Source organism: Sus scrofa, chromosome 5, assembly GCF_054392235.1.
Source record: "Sus scrofa isolate SSC_HxYL_T2T_F1_AM1 chromosome 5, Sscrofa_HxYL_maternal_Yorkshire_Landrace_v2.0, whole genome shotgun sequence".
Taxonomy (NCBI): domain Eukaryota; kingdom Metazoa; phylum Chordata; class Mammalia; order Artiodactyla; family Suidae; genus Sus; species Sus scrofa.
This window is the reverse complement of record NC_139387.1, coordinates 64,838,087-64,858,166: the sequence shown is the minus strand read 5'-3', so window position 1 is coordinate 64,858,166 and position 20,080 is coordinate 64,838,087. Positions and strand designations below refer to the sequence as shown.

At 33.7% G+C, this 20,080-nt stretch overlaps 2 protein-coding genes across 8 annotated transcripts in view; one reads left to right on the top strand and one right to left on the bottom strand.

Annotated features, from left to right (window-relative positions):
• The window catches only part of GUCY2C (guanylate cyclase 2C), a 672,163-nt gene that overhangs the window by 402,748 nt on the left and 249,335 nt on the right, over window positions 1–20,080 (bottom strand). The gene's annotated exons all lie outside the window — the stretch shown is intronic.
• Window positions 1–20,080, top strand: part of ATF7IP (activating transcription factor 7 interacting protein) — a 123,288-nt gene that overhangs the window by 100,319 nt on the left and 2,889 nt on the right. For all 7 annotated transcript variants that reach the window (XM_084956720.1, XM_003126462.6, XM_005664060.4 and 4 more), the window contains 5 exons: window positions 4,086–4,150; window positions 11,357–11,435; window positions 13,165–13,320; window positions 16,857–17,039; window positions 18,969–19,081. In XM_084956720.1, the coding sequence (XP_084812846.1) occupies window positions 4,086–4,150; window positions 11,357–11,435; window positions 13,165–13,320; window positions 16,857–17,039; window positions 18,969–19,081 (596 nt within the window). The remainder of the gene's footprint in view (window positions 1–4,085; window positions 4,151–11,356; window positions 11,436–13,164; window positions 13,321–16,856; window positions 17,040–18,968; window positions 19,082–20,080) is intronic.

Genomic DNA, 20,080 nt, shown 5'->3' with positions numbered 1-20,080 from the left:
TGGACTGAAGTTGAATATCACCCTCACACATTTAACATCTGGATTTAAGAGTATATCTGAAATTTAAAATACAAATATTATCAGTATTAATATTTAACATTTAAATATTTGCATGGTACAGTAATTATTTCTGAGCATTATCTGCTGTCACCTTCCTTGGACATTAAAGATGCTTACTTTTAATTGAGGTCAGTGAATGAGAAATATTTTGGGGGGTTACTTCATATTTCTCTAATTTCTTTTTCTTCCACTCCTTACTGTTTTTCAATATGTCAGATGGAAGATGATTATCATGGACATTATTTTATGTGATGTTGGAGTTTTTCTTCTTTCTGAAATTTTGAGCTTAAGTTGACATTTTTTCATTTAATTCATGGTCGCAAGATGAAATATATTCTTAAATATAGAACTTCCCTGAAAGACCATGGCCCGAAAAGAAATAAATTACTTGAAAGATTATTTTCTTTAATATTATGAATGTTAGTACCCTAAACACTTCTAAAAAATATCAGAATTATAATTAAATTTCATTATCTTGTTACCATTTATATGAACATTTGCTGACACATAGTTATCTAACAATGCACTAGATTAATTGTAATGAGTGCCAGTCTGTTTGTACTTATTTAAATACTTGACTGTCCTTAATTTTTTTGTATATAAAATTAATAGTTTTCACATTCATTGTTACTAAATCATTCTACTTTTGTGATGATATACATTTATACTTAAAATTTTATGTTTTAACATATTTAACTCATTCATATGTACTTTAATATATAGATTAAAGAGTTATATATTTTGAGTTCTATTTAGAATGCTTGCTTGCATTTGAAAGTAAATTATTAGACGTTAACAAAAATGTGAATGATAAGCTTTGTTTATATGTTGTTCATGTTGATTAGAATGAGATCCTGTGAGATGATATTTTATGCATAATTTTAAGGGTGCCATAAATGGCATTAAAGTAGACATTTAGCTATTGAAGCTTCTCAAAACCTAAGCTGAATCCAAATAGCAAATTTTAACTTAATATGAAGACTAAAGCCAAACTTTAATATATACTTAATGTGATAAATTATTTAATTATGTAATTAAAATTTTCAATCCTATGCTTATTATGTTAGTATTATTTACTTAATGAGAACATATGCTATGTAACTAGACAGCATGCATTTGTATGTATTGTAGTATGGCTTATATAGCCTCATAGAGTAAGTCAGTATTTTTTGTAAATTGTACAGTGGAAATTGTCCTAAGGGCTACTTGGAAATTTAGAGACCAAATTATAGCTGATTTCATTCATTCATAAACTATTGAATGCCAATATTGTCTTGAAATCCTGTAGATACACAGAAATGTACAAAATAGTCCCTATTTTATTGACACTTATGATTAAATAGGTAACTTAGGTGTTAAATAATTACACGTTATGAATGTTGAGATATGCAGGTTTCTGTGAAAGGATATGGGATGTCTGGAAAGGTATAAGAATGGAATGAATGGAAAAATGGGAAATTAGGTTTTAAATACAGAGAGGACTGTACACTGTACATCTACTGTATATCCATGCATGCAGGCTGCAGTGAGAATGGTTTGGAGGGAGAAAACTGGAGTTAGGGAGACCAGCTAGGAGGCTCTTGTAGTGCTGTAGATGAGAGATGGTGTTGTAAAAATGATTTAAAATATGAAAGTTTTGCCTTCCACTCATTTTCATATAGTTATCTAATACCTATCAAGGGGCACTACTAATTGGCACTCCTGTAAAATCTTTTTATGACACTGGTAAAAATGCATTGTTGGTTGAAAGTGACAATATCTTTTTAGAATAAAGAGAGATATTTCACGTATGATAGAAAGATTTTTAAGGTACAATTTTTGATTTTACACTCTGCCAGTTTTATTGGGTTGATAGATTGATTTGTAGCTTTTTGTTTTCAGAATTCATCTAAGGTAGATGTTATGGTAAAAAAAAAAGATACAGTGAAACTATAAAATGTTATATTAAAAATTAAGAAAAAACTTAAATGGGTAGGGGAGGTTCTTTGAAAATTTAGAATAAAGAATATTACTACAGCTCTGTGAATACATAACAGATTCTTAGTTCAAAGAAAGAATCATGCTGAATAGTAGAACTCTCATAGTTAATAATATGTGTATGGGTGTGTTTAAAGAAATAAAATCTTTATTAAACATTCTAAATCTTTCCTGAAACAAATAAAAATGAAGCCCCCCTCACTATTTTGCTTAAGTTAGCTTTTATTTTCATTTGAAAATGAAAGTGTGTTTTAAATCCAAATGAATGTATTCCAACACTATATATATTTTTAAATTAGTAGTAAATTGCTGATGTTTTGGTAATGTCATCAGTGTTTTTTTTGTTTTGTTTTTGTTTTGTGGCATAGGTTAAGTTCCCCGGCCAGTGGTCAAACCCATGCCACAACAGCCACCTGAGCTGCTGCAGTGACAAATGCCAGATCCTTAACCTGCTGAGTTGCAAAGTAACTCCTAAACTGGTTTTTTGTTTTATTTTTTTTTCAATCAGTATATTTTAATATTCTGCCATGTAAGATCTGTAACCATAAATTATTTTTGTATTAAGTAGTATATCAAGAACTTCACAGTCCACAATAGTAGGTGATTCATTATAAATGAAGAAATTTTAAGATATTAAAAAAATAATATATAAGATAAAAAGAACTAAGATAATTCAGACAGGGGAGGGAGAAATTATAAGGGCCTCCTTTTTACTTTCTTCACCTGGAAAAGCCTTTTTAACAGATAGCTATTTATCCTTATTTTTGGATGTACATGTTTATATATGTATATGTATAATATAAATACATAAATATATAATATATATAAATATAACAAGTATAAATATACATATATGTATATAATATAAATGTGTGTGTGTATATAAATACATATATGTATATGTATAAATACTGTTTCTGTTTTTTCTTCTTTTTCTTTTTTTCTTTTATAAGGCTGCATCTGTGGCATGTGGAAGTTCCCAGGCTAGTGGCCGAATTGGAGCTACAGCTGCTGGCCTGCGCCACAGCCACAGCAAAACTTTGGATCTGAGCTGCGTCTGTGACTTACAGCTCACGCCAATGCTGGACCCTTAACCCACTGAGCGAGGCCAGGGATTGAACCCACCCTAGTTGGGTTCGTTAACCACTTAGCCACGAAGGGAACTCTTGTTTTTGTTTTTGTTTTTCAATATGAATTGTTTACTTTATATGTGTGTAACAACAGTTTGCAAATGAAAGGAATGCCGTATTTTGACCTAAGTTTTTTGACAGAAAGCAAGGATGGGGTGTTTCAACATTCAAAAACTCCTATTGTAATTGACTACATTACAAAAGAGAAAAAAACAGATTAATCACCTCAGTATATGCTTAAGACATTTGATAAAATTTAATACCTTTTCTTTAGAAATTGAGCCAGAAAAATATACTTGGTTTCTTTTCTGTAATGTTTTTTTTTTTTTTCATTCAGCAATCTTTCATACAACTATATAATTGTAGTTATAGTTCTGTACGTACAACTTTCACGTGTTTGTGTATATGTACGTTTGTGTGTACAAGTTAATTGAAAAATGAATAAAAGAAAAATCATCTGTGTTTGATTTTGAGCTACTGAGATTAAGCATGTGTATTTCATGAGAGTCACTGTAACTATATTTCTAGTGGATTTATTTTATTTCCATGTTATGCCTTCTCTATAGGTATATGGTATGGAAGGAGTATATTTTATTTAACTATTCACTCATGTTAGAGCATTTAAGTTATACATATCTTAAATTATTTCCTGTGATATCCCTGAGGATAGAGTTAAAATTTCTGGGTCAATGAGTATGTGAAGTATTTTGATGTCTATTGTGAATTTGCCTTTCTGAAAAATATTTTAGCAGTGGAGAGAGTTTATTTCCATATGTAACATTTTGACAGACAAGAAAAAAAATAATTGGAGAAAATTAACATGAACTGTTGTATATGAAGCAACTCATCCTTTCACATTTTGTGGGTACCATTAAAATAGCTCTGAGTTTTGTTTTGTTTTGTTTTTTGACTCCTCAGAAAACCAGACAAACAAAACAATAGATGCTTCTGTTAATAAGAAAGCAGCTGATAGCACATCACAGGTAAGACTTTTCCTACTGTTACAAAATAAAATTCTAATTACAGTCCATAGAAAAATGGATTTCCATCTGTATTCTTTGATGAAATGGAAATTATTCTGTTTTTTACAGCTGTCCAAAATTTTTCAAGCATCTTCTCTGTGTTGTTTGATAAGAATTGAATTTCTTTGTTTAGTAATTCTCTTAGAGATACTATTAGTTTATTAAACTAACCGCTTGGATTATGTATAATCGGTAGTCTAGTTCTTTCCTTCATATGGTGTCAAGTTTTAGCCTCCACTTGTAATTTCTAACTGCCCCATCTTTTTAAGAAATTCTCACTGGTTTGCCCACTCCTTCTCTCACCCCCCAGCTCCTACCTCCTGCTGCCCTACCACTGCCAAGAGACAAAGAGATACCATTGTAGTTTCTTAAAAAATGATCGGAAATAACTTTATGGAAAGAAAGTGTTGGCCTTTCTGATAACTTATTAGCACTTTGCCAGTCTTGGCACTTTTTCATGTTAAATTTCAATCACTGAGGAATGGAGTAACTACTTTTTTCTTCTATTAACAATGTTCATTATACTTCTTTCACTATATTGCTTTAGATATAACAGATTTATAGGGAAGTCATTAGGATGTTGATAGTTTGATTTTATTTTCTTCCCATCCTCTTAGTCATATCAAGAAACTCATTTGTTTTTCCTAGAAAAAGAAAAGATCTTGAGTAAGTCAGGCATGAATAAATGACATGAGTTTCAAAACCAGAGCATAATGATTTTTCATTTTGACTGTTTTCTTTTAAAATGATGGATTTTGGACCATAAATAGATATATACTATGCTTTACAGATCCAGCTAAAGCTATTAGATGTATTTTATTTCTTACAGATTCTAGCAGTCTTTGTATATGATATTAAAGACCAAAGTTTTGATTGTTTATGAGGATGTCTTGTAGTAGCTGCGTTTTCAATTAAAAGCATATGGAGTACTTTCTGGAAGATGTGGCATAAAAAATGTTGATATAGTCAGTGACATTGATGTGATAGTTATAGGACATCTAGCTTTACTTTATGAAACCCAAAACTAAACAAAGAATTAACAGGCATTTTTACTTCCCTCAGTAAGTTTTCTTTTTTTCTTGTTTGGACGCATTATGTAACGTTTCAGATCAGTAAAATAGACATTATAATGACAGTGTTTCATCATTTTGTAAATGATGATTCTTTTAGACTTGTACTGTCTAATGTGGTAGCCACTAATTTAGGCTATTAAAATTTAATTTAGCTTTAAATTAAATTAAAAATTTACTATTAAAATTTAATTTAGCTTTAAATTAAATTAAAAATTTACTTCCTCTATCATAGTATCCCCATTTCAAGGTTCAGTGGACACATATAGCTAGTACCTACTGTATTGGAAAACAAAGATATTGAACATGTGCATCATTGCAAAAAGTTGTATTGGATTGCTAAAATAAAATGTATGTAGGAGTTCCCGTCGTGGCGCAGTGGTTAATGAATCTGACTAGGAACCATGAGGTTGCGGGTTCAATCCCTGCCCTTGCTCAGTGGGTTAATGATCCGGTGTTGCCATGAGCCGTGGTGTAGGTTTCAGACACGGCTCGGATCCTGCGTTGCTGTGGCTCTGGCATAGGCTGGCGGCTATAGCTCCAATTAGACCCCTAGCCTGGGAAACTCCATATGCCACAGTAGTGGCCCAAGAAATAGCAAAAAACAAACAAACAAAAAAAAGATTAAAAAAAATGTATGTAATAATGTAAACATATAGGTGCAAATATAGATGCAATTAAATTTGATATAAAAGTTTGCTATACTTTAAAAATTCTTTACCTAAAAATACACTTTTTTCAATTAAAGAAAAATAGCAAAACAAGGTGATATAAAATCCAGTCACACCCTACTGCTTATGCTAGAAAATTCAAAACATCATGTATTATTCCCCACTTTACAGATTTTAGAATCTAAAATATTTCACTTAACATTGTATTATATAACTTGCATTTTGATAAATAAATAATAAAAATAATAAAAATACATTATAAAACAAAATGCAAGTAGAAGTTGATGCAAAAGCAAGTAGCAAGTTGAAGTAGTTGATGCAAAAGCACCTGAAATAGTGACTACATACAACCAAATATTAAGTTCTTAGTGGATGTTTTATTTGGCTTACAGAAAGTGGAATTCAGTGCCATTGTATGAAAAACACATACATGTAGTATGACTAGTCAGCTAGCTAGGTAAAATAATGCTTGGTCAAAAAAGTAGTTTCAGCTTTGAATGAATGCCAGTAATAAGTAAGTAATAAATACAATATGCAGATTTTATTATCAGAAGCCATTATGGAACTATATACATGCTGCCACTTATGAATCCATACTTTACTGGCTTTTGGGTGTTACAAATATAATTTTTGTCATTGTGCTGAATACCTTGATTAACAACACTATTGGGGTTTTTTTTTTAAGATGTATTAAGAAATTACTGTTAGCTTTTCACCATTTATATTACTTAGTAGCAGATAGAATCTGTTGTGAAACAGGAAGCCTGTGATTTTTATACTGTTAACTTTTTAAGTAGACTCGACTAACTTCTTTTTTATATGCCACACCTTACTTAGTTATACTTCTGAACACTTTACGGCTATTATAAATTAGAAGGACTCTGAATGGCTTGTATGGAAATGATTGCTGTTCAAATATAGCTAATTGAAAAATAATTAAATATGTAAAATATACTTTTTGTAGTCCCTGAGTGAGGACTTTTTTCTCAAGTCCTCCAAATAGGTATTTATTAACATATTCCGTGTAATTATTGTTACATATTTTATTCATAGATCCCATTTTATATGGTACATTATTTCTTTCTTTTTTTTTTTTTTTTGTTGGTCTTTTTGCCTTTTCTAGGGCCGCTTCCCGTGACACATGGAGGTTCCCAGGCTAGGGGTCTATTCGGAGCTGTAGCTGCCAGCCTACACCAGAGTCACAGCAATGCCAGATCCGAGCCATGTCTGTGACCTACACCACAGCTCACGGCAACACTGGATTGTTAACCCACTGAGCAAGGGCAGGGATCGAACCCGCAACTTCATGGTTCCTAGTCGGATTCGTTAACCACTGCGCCACGAGGGGAACTCCTATATGGTACATTATTAATGTATTTCACATAGTGAAAAATAAATTTATTCATTTATTCGAACTATCATCATATGTTGTAAAACAATGTAGAGTTTTTTTTCTGCTACATCTATAGTTATATTGCTGTTTCGAGGGACTGAAGATCAGCTTCAATTTCACTGATTTGTTAGGAATTCATAAGACCCATAACAGGTTATACTCATGGTTATGGTTTATCACAGCAAAAGGTAGAGAATAAAAACATCAGGAAAAAGCATCAAATGGAGTTATGCAGTTAGGCTGAAGCTTTCATGTTCTCCCCTGTCCAGCACTGCACAGAATGTGCTCTCTGGTCATTAACTGCAAGGACTGTGCCAAGAGTCTTTGCACAGAGAGCCTGATTGAGTATTAGGGTCTGAGATATTCTAGAGGGCTGGGCATAAAGCTGTGCCTTTCTACATGACCAGCCATAGCATTTAAAACTCCGGACCCCCAACAATGAAACCAGGTGTGCAGCATCAGCCTTGATGTTTGTGCAGATTAATCCTAAGCTAGTGTGACACAGTTCATTGTTTAAGGTATACATAAGAAACGTATTAGTTATTAATGTAAACTTTCTAAGACCCACATTCCTGGTAGCCAGCCAGGCTCAATCGTAGTGCCTAAGTTCTCTTAGAGAGATGTGTGTGGAGTGAACAATCAAGTTTTCTGTATTAACTTTTTTTGTTGTTGTTGTTGTTTGTTTGTTTGTTTTAGGGCCGCCACCAGGGCATATGGAGGTTCCCAGGCTAGGGGTCTAATCAGAGGTGCAGCTGCCAGCCTACACCACAGCCACAGCAACGCCAGATCCGAGCCACATTTGCAACCTGCACCACAGTTCATGGCAACACCAGATCTTTAAACCACTGAGCAAGGCCAGGGATCAAACCCATAACCTCATGGTTCCTAGTCGTATTTGTTTCCACTGTGCCACAATGGGAACTCGTGTATTAACTTCTTATTCATCTGTTGAAGTCCCCTACTCTGTTTGGCCTTTCAAATATGTTCTTGTCTTTGTTTCATTATACACACACATTCACACAAACCCTGTAAAGCCAATATCTTTGCTTTCTTGAAATTTTCTTATTGTTCACCTAATGAGAGTGGGCATTTGGGGGATGGACACATAATTAAGTAACTAAATAAAATAGATTCTTTTTATTAAAACTGACTGACACAGCAAATAAGTATTAAAACCTATTTGATACAACTAAGTGGGTTTTTTTTAATAATTTAAAATTGAGAATTTCAGTATTATGGGTAAATACAGATACAAGAATGTAATGTCTCCAGTTACATAAGTTTTCTCAGAAATGATGGCAGAAAAAGTGTAAGATATATATATGTTTCTTTTTATAAATCTTCACTTAGTGGCATAGAACTAACAAACTCTAGAGTAAGACAATCTGGCTCCTGTTCTTAGTTAAGTTATTTAATACCTTGAATTTCTTACCTGTAAAATACGGCAAATGCTGGTCCCAGACTCATAAAATTATTATAAAGATTAAATTTGTTAACGAATGTAAATACATTTAGCACAGAGTCTGATGGGAATTATGCCAGCTCTCATGACTGTCTAATAATTTCTGTTAATTATTGAAATAATTCAGCTTTATTTTTCAAGAAGAAAATATAACCATAACCTCATGGTTCCTAGTCGTAATATACCTGTAATAGTGATAATAGATGAAATTTTTTAATCAGGTTATGATAAATAAAAGTAAAATCCAATAAATTAGATCATTGGTTACCAACCTTTTCCTTTTACAAATTATCCATTATAGAGAAATATGCATATTATTATAGAGCATCAAAACATATGAAGTGAAACCAATAAAATTAATAAGAAATAGAACTACCTTTTTATCATTATAAGGTTTACCTCTTTGTACCTTGTTTAACACTAATGTGATTTCAGCAGCTTTTTTCAGTGTGTGTATTTGTGTTTAACGTGACTGTCTGACAAAAAAAAATCTTTATTTCTTGATTTCATATGTTGTTTTATCTGATAGTCCCTACATTTTGATAGGAAATTTCAGTCCACCCATTTGTATCATCACAGATTTCACATATAAGTGATATCATATGATACTTGTCTTTCTGCCTGATTTACTTCACTTAATATGATAATTTCTAGGTCCATCCATGTTGCTGCAAATGGCATTATTTCATTCTTTTTTATGGCTGAGTAGTATTCTATTGTGTATAAAGACTGCATTTTCTTTACCTGTTCATCTGTTGATGGACATTTAGGTTGTTTCCATGTCTTGGCTGTTGCAGATAGTGCTGCTATGAATATTGGGGTACATGTATCTTTTCAAATTACAGTTTTTTTGCAGGTATATGCCCAGGAGTAGGATTGCTGGATCATACAATAACTGTACTTTTAGTTTTCTGAGGAGCCTCCATACTGTTTTCCATAGTGACTGCACTAATTTACATTCCTACCAACATTTTAGGGTTCCCTTTTCTCCACACCATCTCTAGATTTTTTTGTTTGTAGACTTTTTAGTGACCATATTTTTAACAGCTGCTTTGAAATCTGTTGCATTCAACATCTGGCTCCACGTAGAATTATTTTTATTGACTGTTGACTACTGGGTTCTATTTTACTAGTCTTTGCATGTTTGTCTAGTAATTTTTGATAAATTTAAATTATAGGGTTTTTTTTTTGTCTTTTTTTTTTTTTTTTTGCCATTTCTTGGGCCGCTCCCGTGGCATATGGAGTTTCCCAGGCTAGGGGTCTAATCAGAGCTGGAGCCACCAGCCTACGCCAGGGCCACAGCGACGCAGGAGCTGAGCTGTGTCTGCAACCTACACCACAGCTCATGGCAGTGCCGGATCCTTAACCCACTGAGCAAGGGCAGGGATCGAACCCGCAACCTCATGGTTCCTAGTCGGATTCGTTAACCACTGTGCCACAATGGGAACTCCTAAATTTTAGTTTTAAAAGTGGACCTTATTTTGAAAAGTGGATGTTAATAGATCTGTTGTAGCAAGTTGATTTGTTACATTCTTCAAGGATTTATTAAGAAATTTTTGTTTCAGATTTTACAGATTTGTGATGTTTTGTTTAAGGTCATTTCCCATGAAATTATTATCATAGAATGATTTATAATTGTAAAGTTTAGAGTTACATCAGTTGTCTTTGTATTTGGCCTGAATATATCTAACAGGGACTAATTTAATTTTGCAAAATTTTGAGTTTTGTAGACTAAACTTTAATCATTTAGAGTTGATATGAGTATAGTATATTATAAAGTAATTATGATTGGCATTTGTTAAGCTTTTACCATGTGTCATGCCTGGTGTTAAGCTCTTTATCTGCATATTTGGATTAATCCTTATGATAGGCTTCATAACCCAAACTTTGGAAATTAAGGAAATGCCCTTTTAACATAAATTCACATGGCTTATAAGTGTTGGAACTAAAAGAGGCACTCAGATTTTTTAACTTGAAGATCTTGGTTCTTTAGATCTGTCTTGTAATGTTTCCCCTTTTTGTTACTATCATATAATTAAATTTTTTAAAAATTACATTTCTGGTGATTTTGGATAATGAGCTGACATTGGTCAAATTAGATGTCTGTTGATAGTATGGCATACTATATCCTATCATACCGCACCATTGTTTTGGGGAAAAATAAATTGTTTTATGTAACCTAATTCTAGCTTTTAGGTTGCCTCTGATGTTTTTGTGAATTAATATTGATAATTTAATATAATATTGGTCAACATTTAAATGTTAGAAAATGAATGATGTTTAATCACTTAAAGCGCCTAATCACTTTAATACTCTATGCATTTTTTAAAAAGAATTTCTTGTGAAAATATTTTAAAATTAAATTTTAAAGATTTTTTTATGTGGCAGGTGTTCAGCTCATGAGTATCATTGGGTGACTTTTTTGACAAACAGTCTTTCTTCAGGTAAAGTTATTGAGGGATCCATGTTGAACTAGGTTATGCATTATCCTATTTCCTCTCAGTATTTTATTCTTTTTCCCTTATGACCACCAGAGTTTACTTTGCAAAATGCAGATGTTTTGTTTTTCAGAGTGGAAAAGCCACAGGCAGTGATTCAAGTGGTGTCATTGATCTCACAATGGATGATGAAGAGAGTGGAGCTTCACAAGGTACTTAAATATACATAATCATACTAAGGAATGCTTTAATACCCTATTTCCCTCTTTTTTTTCCATATTTCCCTCTTAATCCATTGTAATATTTTATGAATACAGAGCTCTACAGCATTATGCCTGATATGTTTGTATTGTTTTTAACATTAGTATTAAAAAAGGAGAAATCAAATATTGACTAAATATGAATAAGGTAGAGGAAAACAGAGCAAGTTGGGGAGTATTTAACTTATGGAACACCTCTCCTTTTATGTCCATTTTATTTGATCCTTACAATAACCCTGTAATGCCCATTTTTATTTTATTTGCCTTTTTTCCTGAATGTTGTTTGTTTGGCATTTGGAAGTTCCAGGCCAGGGATTAAATCAGAGCCTCAGCTGCAACCTATGCTACAGCTGCAGCAATGCCAGATCCTTTAACCCACTGTGCTGGGCTGGGGATCAAACCCACACCTCCTCAGTGACCTGAGCTGCTGCATTTGGATTCTTAACCCACTGTGCCACAGTGGGAACTCCTATAATGCCTATTTTAGAGTTGAGAATAGATTCAGAGTACAAATTAAACCCAGGTCTTCTGACTTTAAATGTTTTGTGTGTGTGTGTGTCTGTCTGTGTGTCTGTGTTTTAATGTAGATGTCAAATGACAGTAATGTTACAAAGCATACACACCCCAAAATCTCTAATATTGTTCAATATGATCTTCGATATAAATTGTCAATAGAAATTACATTGGATAGCTATTCACTGTTATTCCCAGTTATTCTTCCACAGTGTTAATAGGTGTTCTGTGAATAAAAAGTTCATGCTAATTTACAATGTAAATCTCCAAGAATGATTGAAGCTCTAAAGTATTTCTCAGACTTATTTGACTGTACAGAATAACTTTCTTCACAGTCATATCTGTAAAACTTTGTGGTGATAATTATATAATGCAGGTGGAGAGTCTAGTAGGATCAGGTGCTAATTATTTTACTTTTAAGATATTGAATTTTTAAAAAATTAAAAATTTTTAAGAATTATATTTTAGGGAATGAGTTCATTTGGTTTTAGGGAAAAAATTTAGTAGCTGTACAATTTGTTAGTCGTTATGTCAATTTTTTTATGTGTAACTGATGTAGAATTGGAATATTTTTGTTATTTGTCAGGGTTGAATTCATGCTGTTCTGATTATTATTTAAAAGTTTCAAATTTTCTATATTGCTTTCACTATTTTTTTATAGACAAGTCTTAATATAATGAATTCCCTAGAGCACGAACATAAATACCAGCTTATTTTTGAAAGGACACGGGACTGGTTCTAGATAAAAAAGTAAAAGTAAGCAAAGTTTGTTATCAGGGCTGTTGCCATTTCCCATTCTAGCATCTCTGCCTCTTGGAGTCTTCCCATTGCCCCACCACTGAGCATTATTTCATTTTCCCACTCTAAAATGCATCATTCCTCGTCAGCACTCAAGTATTAAATTGTCAGTTGCTAAGGCCTTAAGTTTTTGTGTTGAGTTAGAAGTAGCTTTCTTTTATTTAAAAAAAAAAAAAAAGTAAAACTGTGATAGAACCAGCAGTGAATTATTTAAGGTCCTGAACTGGTTTCCAAATTGGCAAAAAGTACACTTAATTAAAATACAAAGAAATTGTTCTCTTGGTAGTAAATATGACTGAATGGCAAGGATAAATTTATATTTCTCATTTTTTTCTATCAGTAATCATATTGTCTCACTTTTATTTAACAGACCTTAAAAAGGTAAATCACACTCCTGCCTCAACCATGAATTCTTCTCAGCCAGTATCTCGACCATTGCAACCCATCCAGCCAGCACCACCTCTTCAGCCATCTGGGGTGCCAACAAGTGGTCCATCTCAGACAACCATACACTTACTACCTACAGGTAAACTTACTGAATCACTGAGCTGAAACTTTAGTGTTGCCTGCAGTGAAATATGACCATGGAATTGAATGGAAAGATTAGAAAATTAACTCATTGGATAAATACCAGTGAACATGATTGCTGGATCATAAATTAAGAATAAGTTTGCTTTTGTGAGAAACTGCCAAACTGTGTTCCAAAGAGGCTGTACCATATTGCACTTCTACCAGCAAAGAGTGAGGAACTGTTACTCCACATCCTCACCAGCATTTGGTATTGTTAGTGTTTTAGATTTTCACTATTCTAATAGGTGTAGCGGATCTTGTTGTTTGATTTGCATTTCCCTGGTGAAATACTGCATTGAGCATCTTTTTGTGTGCTTGTTTGCATTCAGTGAGGTGTTTGTTCAGATCTTTTGTCCACTTTTTAACCAGGTTGTTCATTTTCTTATTGCGGCATTTTAGGAGTTCTTTGTATGTTTTGGATAATAGTCCTTTATCAAATAGGTCTTTTGCAGATATTTTGTCTGTGGCTCACACTCCTGTGGCTTGTCTTCTCATTTCCTTGAGATGAACTGGACTTTAACCCTAATTATGTTAGTAATAAGTTACAAAAATTATAAACTATTAAAAAAAATAAGACAGAAAATTAAAAATAATCCTCATTGTTTTGAAGACATGTTTTTGAATGCAATATGACTTAATTTTCCACGTAGTCTTAAGTAGCAGCACTGATACAAATTGTTATAAAAACAACTTCAGGGGAGTTCCCGTCGTGGCACAGTGGTTAACGAATCCGACTAGGAACCATGAGGTTGCAGGTTCGGTCCCTGCCCTTGCTCAGTGGGTTAACGATTCGGCGTTGCCGTGAGCTGTGGTGTAGGTTGCAGACGCGGCTCAGATCCTGCGTTGCTGTGGCTCTGGCGTAGGCCAGTGGCTACAGCTCCGATTCAACCCCTAGCCTGGGAACCTCCAAATGCCGCAGGAGCGGCCCAAAGAAATAGCAAAAAGACAAAAAAAAAAAAAAAAAACCTTCAACTTTATCTGTCTTTGTCGTCTGCCACAGTAAACAGCAGAAATGAATATAGTTTCTCTAGAAGGGATGGGTGTAATGATTCATTCTTGTTGTAGCCAAGAAGTTATAATTGACTAATCGAACAAGAATTTTTAAATGATTCTTAACTAGAAATAGTGTTAACTGGCCTAACACCACCATCAGAAAATAACCGCTAATATTTAACCTGCCCCTCTTGAGAAACTATAAATCAGACATTTTCAAAATGTAGCCTGTATCTCCTAAACTGTTTGGAACCCAATCAGGAATGTTGTCTTCTTCATAAAGTAGCCTATTGCTTAAGAGATTTATCTGCAAAGTGCTTATATTAGCACTCTTCTCATTAAAGAAAACATTCAGCTCACATGGAGTTTTATCCAGTGAAATAAATTAAAATGGCAGTCACCTAATTTACTTAATTTAGAAGGAACTATCACTATGCAAACCCATGAACAGTAGAGATAATAAAAGGGAAAATAAAGAAGTGAAGAGAGTATTCTTCTTTGTACCCTTTATTTCCTCACATTGAAAGTTAGAATATGTAAAGATTAAGATGTGTTTTTATCTTTGTTAGATGCAGAGTTTACCTCCAAATTTATTTCATTACGGAACCCATCTTTCCATATGGAAGTTGATTTTTATTATGTAGATCATATACATGGTCATTTGTAAAATGTGATTGTAATTTCAGATAGTTTTAAAAAAACTATTAACTCTTAAACTCCTTACTGTACTTCCATGCTGTCAGTGAATATTTAGGACTCATATTTTGATAAATACATTAATACCACTCAAGGCATTAATGCTCTCTGGAATACAAGTTAGAAAGAATGGCCAAGGAAGAAGCCTTTATTTAAAAAAAAAAAAAAAATTTTTTTTTTTTTTTTTACTATAGTTGATTTACAATATCATGCCAATTTCTCCTGTTCAGCAAAGTGACTCAGTCATACATATACTTATATCCTTTTTTTATATTCTTTTTCATCATAGTGTATCCCAGGAGATAGGATAGAATTCCCTATGTGAAATATTCAATAGGACTTTGTTGTTAATCCATTCTAAATGTAATAGTTTGCATCTATTAACCCCAAACTCCCAGTCCCTCCCACTTGGCAACCGGAAGTCTGTTCTCTATGCCTGTGGGTTTGTTTCTGTTTCACAGAAGGTTGATTTGTGCCGTATTTTAGATTCCACATATAAGTGATATCATATGGTATTTATCCTTATCTTTCTAACTCACTTCACTTAGTGTGATAATCTCTAGTTGCATCCATGTTGCCGCAAATGTCCTTATTTCATTCTTTTTTATGGCTGAGTAATATTCTTTGTATATATGTACGATATCTTCTTAATCCATTAATCTGTCGATGGACGTTTAGGTTGTTTCCATGTCTTGGCTGTTGTGAATAGTGCTGCTGTGAATATATGGTTGCATGTATCTTTTTGAATTATAGTTTTGTCCAGATATAGTTCCAGGAATAGGATTACTAGATCTTATGGTAATTCTATTTTTAGTTTTCTGGGGAACCTCCATATTGTTTTCCATAGTATTTGCACCAACTTACGGACATTCCCACCAACAGTGTAGGAAGGTTCCCTTTTCTTCACATCCTCTCTAACATTTATTTGTGCATTTATTAATGATGGCCATTCTGACCTGTGTGATGTGGTACCTCATTGTTTTGATTTGCATTTCTTTGTATTTAGTGGTGTTCAACATCTTTTCATGTGCCTGCTAGCCATCTGTATGTCTTCTTTGGAGAAATGTCTATTTAGATAGACATTATGGAAGTATTCAATCTATTAATGGAAGTATTTACTGTTTTTAATAAGAGATGGTTTGGCTAATTTAAAATGTCAATTATTAACAGACAGCCAGTTTCTTGAACTGTGGGAATACAGAGTTACTCTTTTGGACTCACTGGTAAGGCCTGGATGACCTAAAATTTCACTCTGCTAGGAACATTGAGGAAGGGAAGATTTACTTTTAAGGGGGATGGGGAAGGAGTGGGATGGACTGGGAATTTGGGGTTAACAGATGCAAACTATTGCCTTTCAAATGGATAAAGCAATGAGATCCTGCTGTATAGCGCTGGAAACTATATCTAGTCACTTATGATGGAGCATGATAATGTAAGAAAAAGAATGTATATATATATGTGTGTGACTGGGTCATTATAAAAAAAAGGAAAATTTACTCTTAAATGTCACTCAAAAAAAAAAAAAAAAGTCACTCCTATAAGGTCATACTCTTTCTTTATGTAGTCAATAAAAAGTGGTAAGGGCACTGGACATGGTTAAGGTATTCTTTTCTTCAGAAGCTTGGACTGCAGTACTCATTTTCCTTGGTCCCATCATTCTTATCTTTCGACAAAAGGAGGCTTTTGTCTCTACTTCTCTTTATTATGGTAAATTAGATTTGGTGTAAAGTTACTCATCATTTAATGCCATTTACTTAGCAAGAATTTACTGCATTTTTAACATATTTTTCTGCTTTTCATTAGCTCCAACCACCGTGAATGTAACACATCGTCCAGTAACTCAGGTGACCACGAGACTCCCTGTTCCAAGAGCTCCTGCAAATCACCAAGTGGTTTATACAACTCTCCCCGCACCACCAGCTCAGGCTCCCCTGAGAGGAACTGTTATGCAGGCTCCTGCTGTTCGGCAGGTCAATCCCCAAAATAGTAAGAGACTCTTCTTGTATCTGGCCCCAAGTTTCATGTAGTTCTATAGTGTTTAGTTGGAGTGGCTTATATTGACATTAGATTTAGCATAAAGTGCTAAATGTATTATTAAAGCTATTACTAATTCATTTTTCTTCCCTTAGGAGGTTTAACCAGAAAAATCGGATTTACATATTATAAGATTTGTGTTCTGTGTGTTGTCTCCAGTCTTAATTATTTATGGCATCTATTATCGCAGTACCCTATTTGATGTTGGTCTATATTAAGAGACAACTTGCTTAATTAAAATAGGAATGCTCAATTGTGACTCAGCCCAGTTGGAGACAGCAGGTAAGGATAGCCTCCAGTGAAAGGGTCTTAAAGATATGGAAGCTGGCTGAGAAATAAAAGATGGGAAAATATTAAAGGTAAAATATATCAATGTTCCTGTCATGGCTCAGTGGTTAACGAATCCGACTAGGAACCCTGAGGTTTCAGGTTCGATCCCTGGCCTTGCTCAGTGGGTTAAGGATCCGGCGTTGCTGTGAACTATTGTGTAGGTCGCAGATGCGGCTCAAATCTGGCATTTCTATGGCTCTGGCTACAGCTCCGATTAGACCTCTAGCCTGGGAACCTCCACATGCTGCATGCAGCACTAGAAAAGACAGAAAGACCAAAAAAAAAAGAAAAAAATATATAAATATATATGTATCAAGTTTATATGGAAGGTATTTCTATTTATTGAGTTGGCTTTGCTTTTATTTTTTTTTATTAATCAAATGAATTTATCACATCTATAGTTATGTCATGATCATAACAATCCAGTTTCACAGGGGAAGGTATTTTTAAAGTTTCACGAAAAATGACAAACAGAACCACCTATGAACTAACTCTCCATCAGGCTAAGAAATAAAGCCTTATCAGTAGTATGCCCACCCTTAATTGCATCTCTCTCCCTTTCTGTCAGAGGCAACCATCATCCTTACTTACTTTCTGTTTTTCTGTGTGGTCTTGCAACCTATATAGGGATCACTAAAAATATTTAGTTTTGCAAAATTTAATAATGAGGACAAATGTAGCTGTTTCAAGAAAACTTTAATACTGCCATTATTAGGTGATGGCTCCTAGGAGAAAATAAACTTAGCAGAGTCTTTGGTTCACATTCTGGTTTCAACTTGGTCAAGTTTATAAAGGGCTTTCTCTGGGGAAATCACTCAGCACTATCATGAATGAGTTCTGGGAAACTGGGCTTACCACAGTCAGGGTACCTGAGAGGTGCTTGAATGTATGTCAGGAATATGGTTGGATCATGGGTGGCTTCTAAATTTTTGGCTATTGTTGCCCTGTTATATGTCGTAAGAGTTTTCTTTTGGACAAAATGAGTATCCTCAGCTAATCAGTAGGGCATGGAAAGAATGAGAGGAACCTCATTAACACAAGGCGAAGATAACTTAGGTTGAGATTTCTGTCCTAGAGACAGCAGAGATCTTTGTGAAGATAGCTTCAGTTTTTTTGTCTTTAGAGTCACACTGCTCCGTTTTAGCCAGTTTATCTTCTACATGTTTTGTACTGCCAGTGTTTCAGTGTTCTAGGATTTTTGCTTATAGTCCTCTTTCTCTCCTGCGCTGGATCTCCTGTTTACTATGTCTCCTGTTTTCCTCTTGATTTTCTCTCTCATGTGGGTGGCGTACATCTTCCAGTGGCTGGAACGTTTCCTCAGTGGGAGGAAAGATTAATAGAGGTGGATTTTTTTTGGTGCTTGTAAATATGAGAATTTCTTTATCCTCATGCTCAAGTGATACTTTGGCTGAGTATAAACTGCTAGATTAGAAATATTTTTGCTTTTGAAGTTTAAAAACCTCACTTTATTTACTGACTTGAAGTGTTTGATCAGTGTTCCACCAAATTTAGAATAGAATTCTTATTTTATACCTTAATTTTCTTTTGTAGGTGTTACAGTTCGAGTGCCTCAAGCAACTACATATGTTGTAAACAATGGATTAACCCTGGGATCCACAGGACCTCAGCTCACAGTGCATCACCGACCACCACAAGTGCATACTGTAAGTGTGGACAGTTAGCTGCACCAGACTCTCACCTGTAAAGCTGTCAAGTATTATTGCAATTAACATTTTTTCTTTAAACTAGTTTTATTGAAAGGATATGACAGGTCTTGAGTTTTTCCAGCAGAAGTTTATTGAAGAGAATAGGTCTTACCATTATGAGCAACTGTTTCTAGGAGTAATGGTAAATAAAGGATTACTGCTTTTGCTTGTGGCGATGTCCAGTGTATAAAAAGAGTCATCTGGGACATGTGATCATTTTAACTTATGGTTAAATTAAAAAGAGGATTTTTAATAAGTTTTTTTTCATGTTCTAGCTTAATTTTTTTCCTCAAAATCTTTTACTAGTTCTGTCACATTGCAAATACCGTGTTTTTTTCTTAACTTTAAGTTTTTTAAGAAAAAAATTTAAAAATTAACTATGGTTAATTTATAATACTGTGTTAGTTTCAGCTATATAGCTTCATATTCTTTTCCATTATAGGTTATTACAAGATACTGAATGTAGTTCTGTGCTACTCAGTACATTCTTGTTGGTTACCTATTTTATATAGATTAGTGTATATATGTTAATCCCACACTCCTAATTTATCCCTCCTCCTTCCCTTCCCCCTTTGGTAACCATAAGTTTGTTTTCTATGTATGTGAGTCTGTTTCTGTTTTGTAAACAAGTTTATTTGTGTTAGTTTTTTAGATTGCACAAGTAAGTGATATCATATAATATTTGTCTTTCTCACGTATCACTTTATTGTTTTTAATAATCCAGTGGTATTGAGAATTCACTTGTTAAGAGATAAAAGAGAAAAACCAAAGAGTTTTAGTCTCCACAACAATGTCACATTATTCTGTGACATGATTATAACAGTATTTGGTATGATATACCATGTAAATGGAAATGCTGGCTTCAGAAGGAGGAGGATATTGAGGATGATAGAACTTTTTGCCAAGCAAAACATCCTTTTAAAAATATGCATAGAAATGGCTAACATTTGTTAAGTG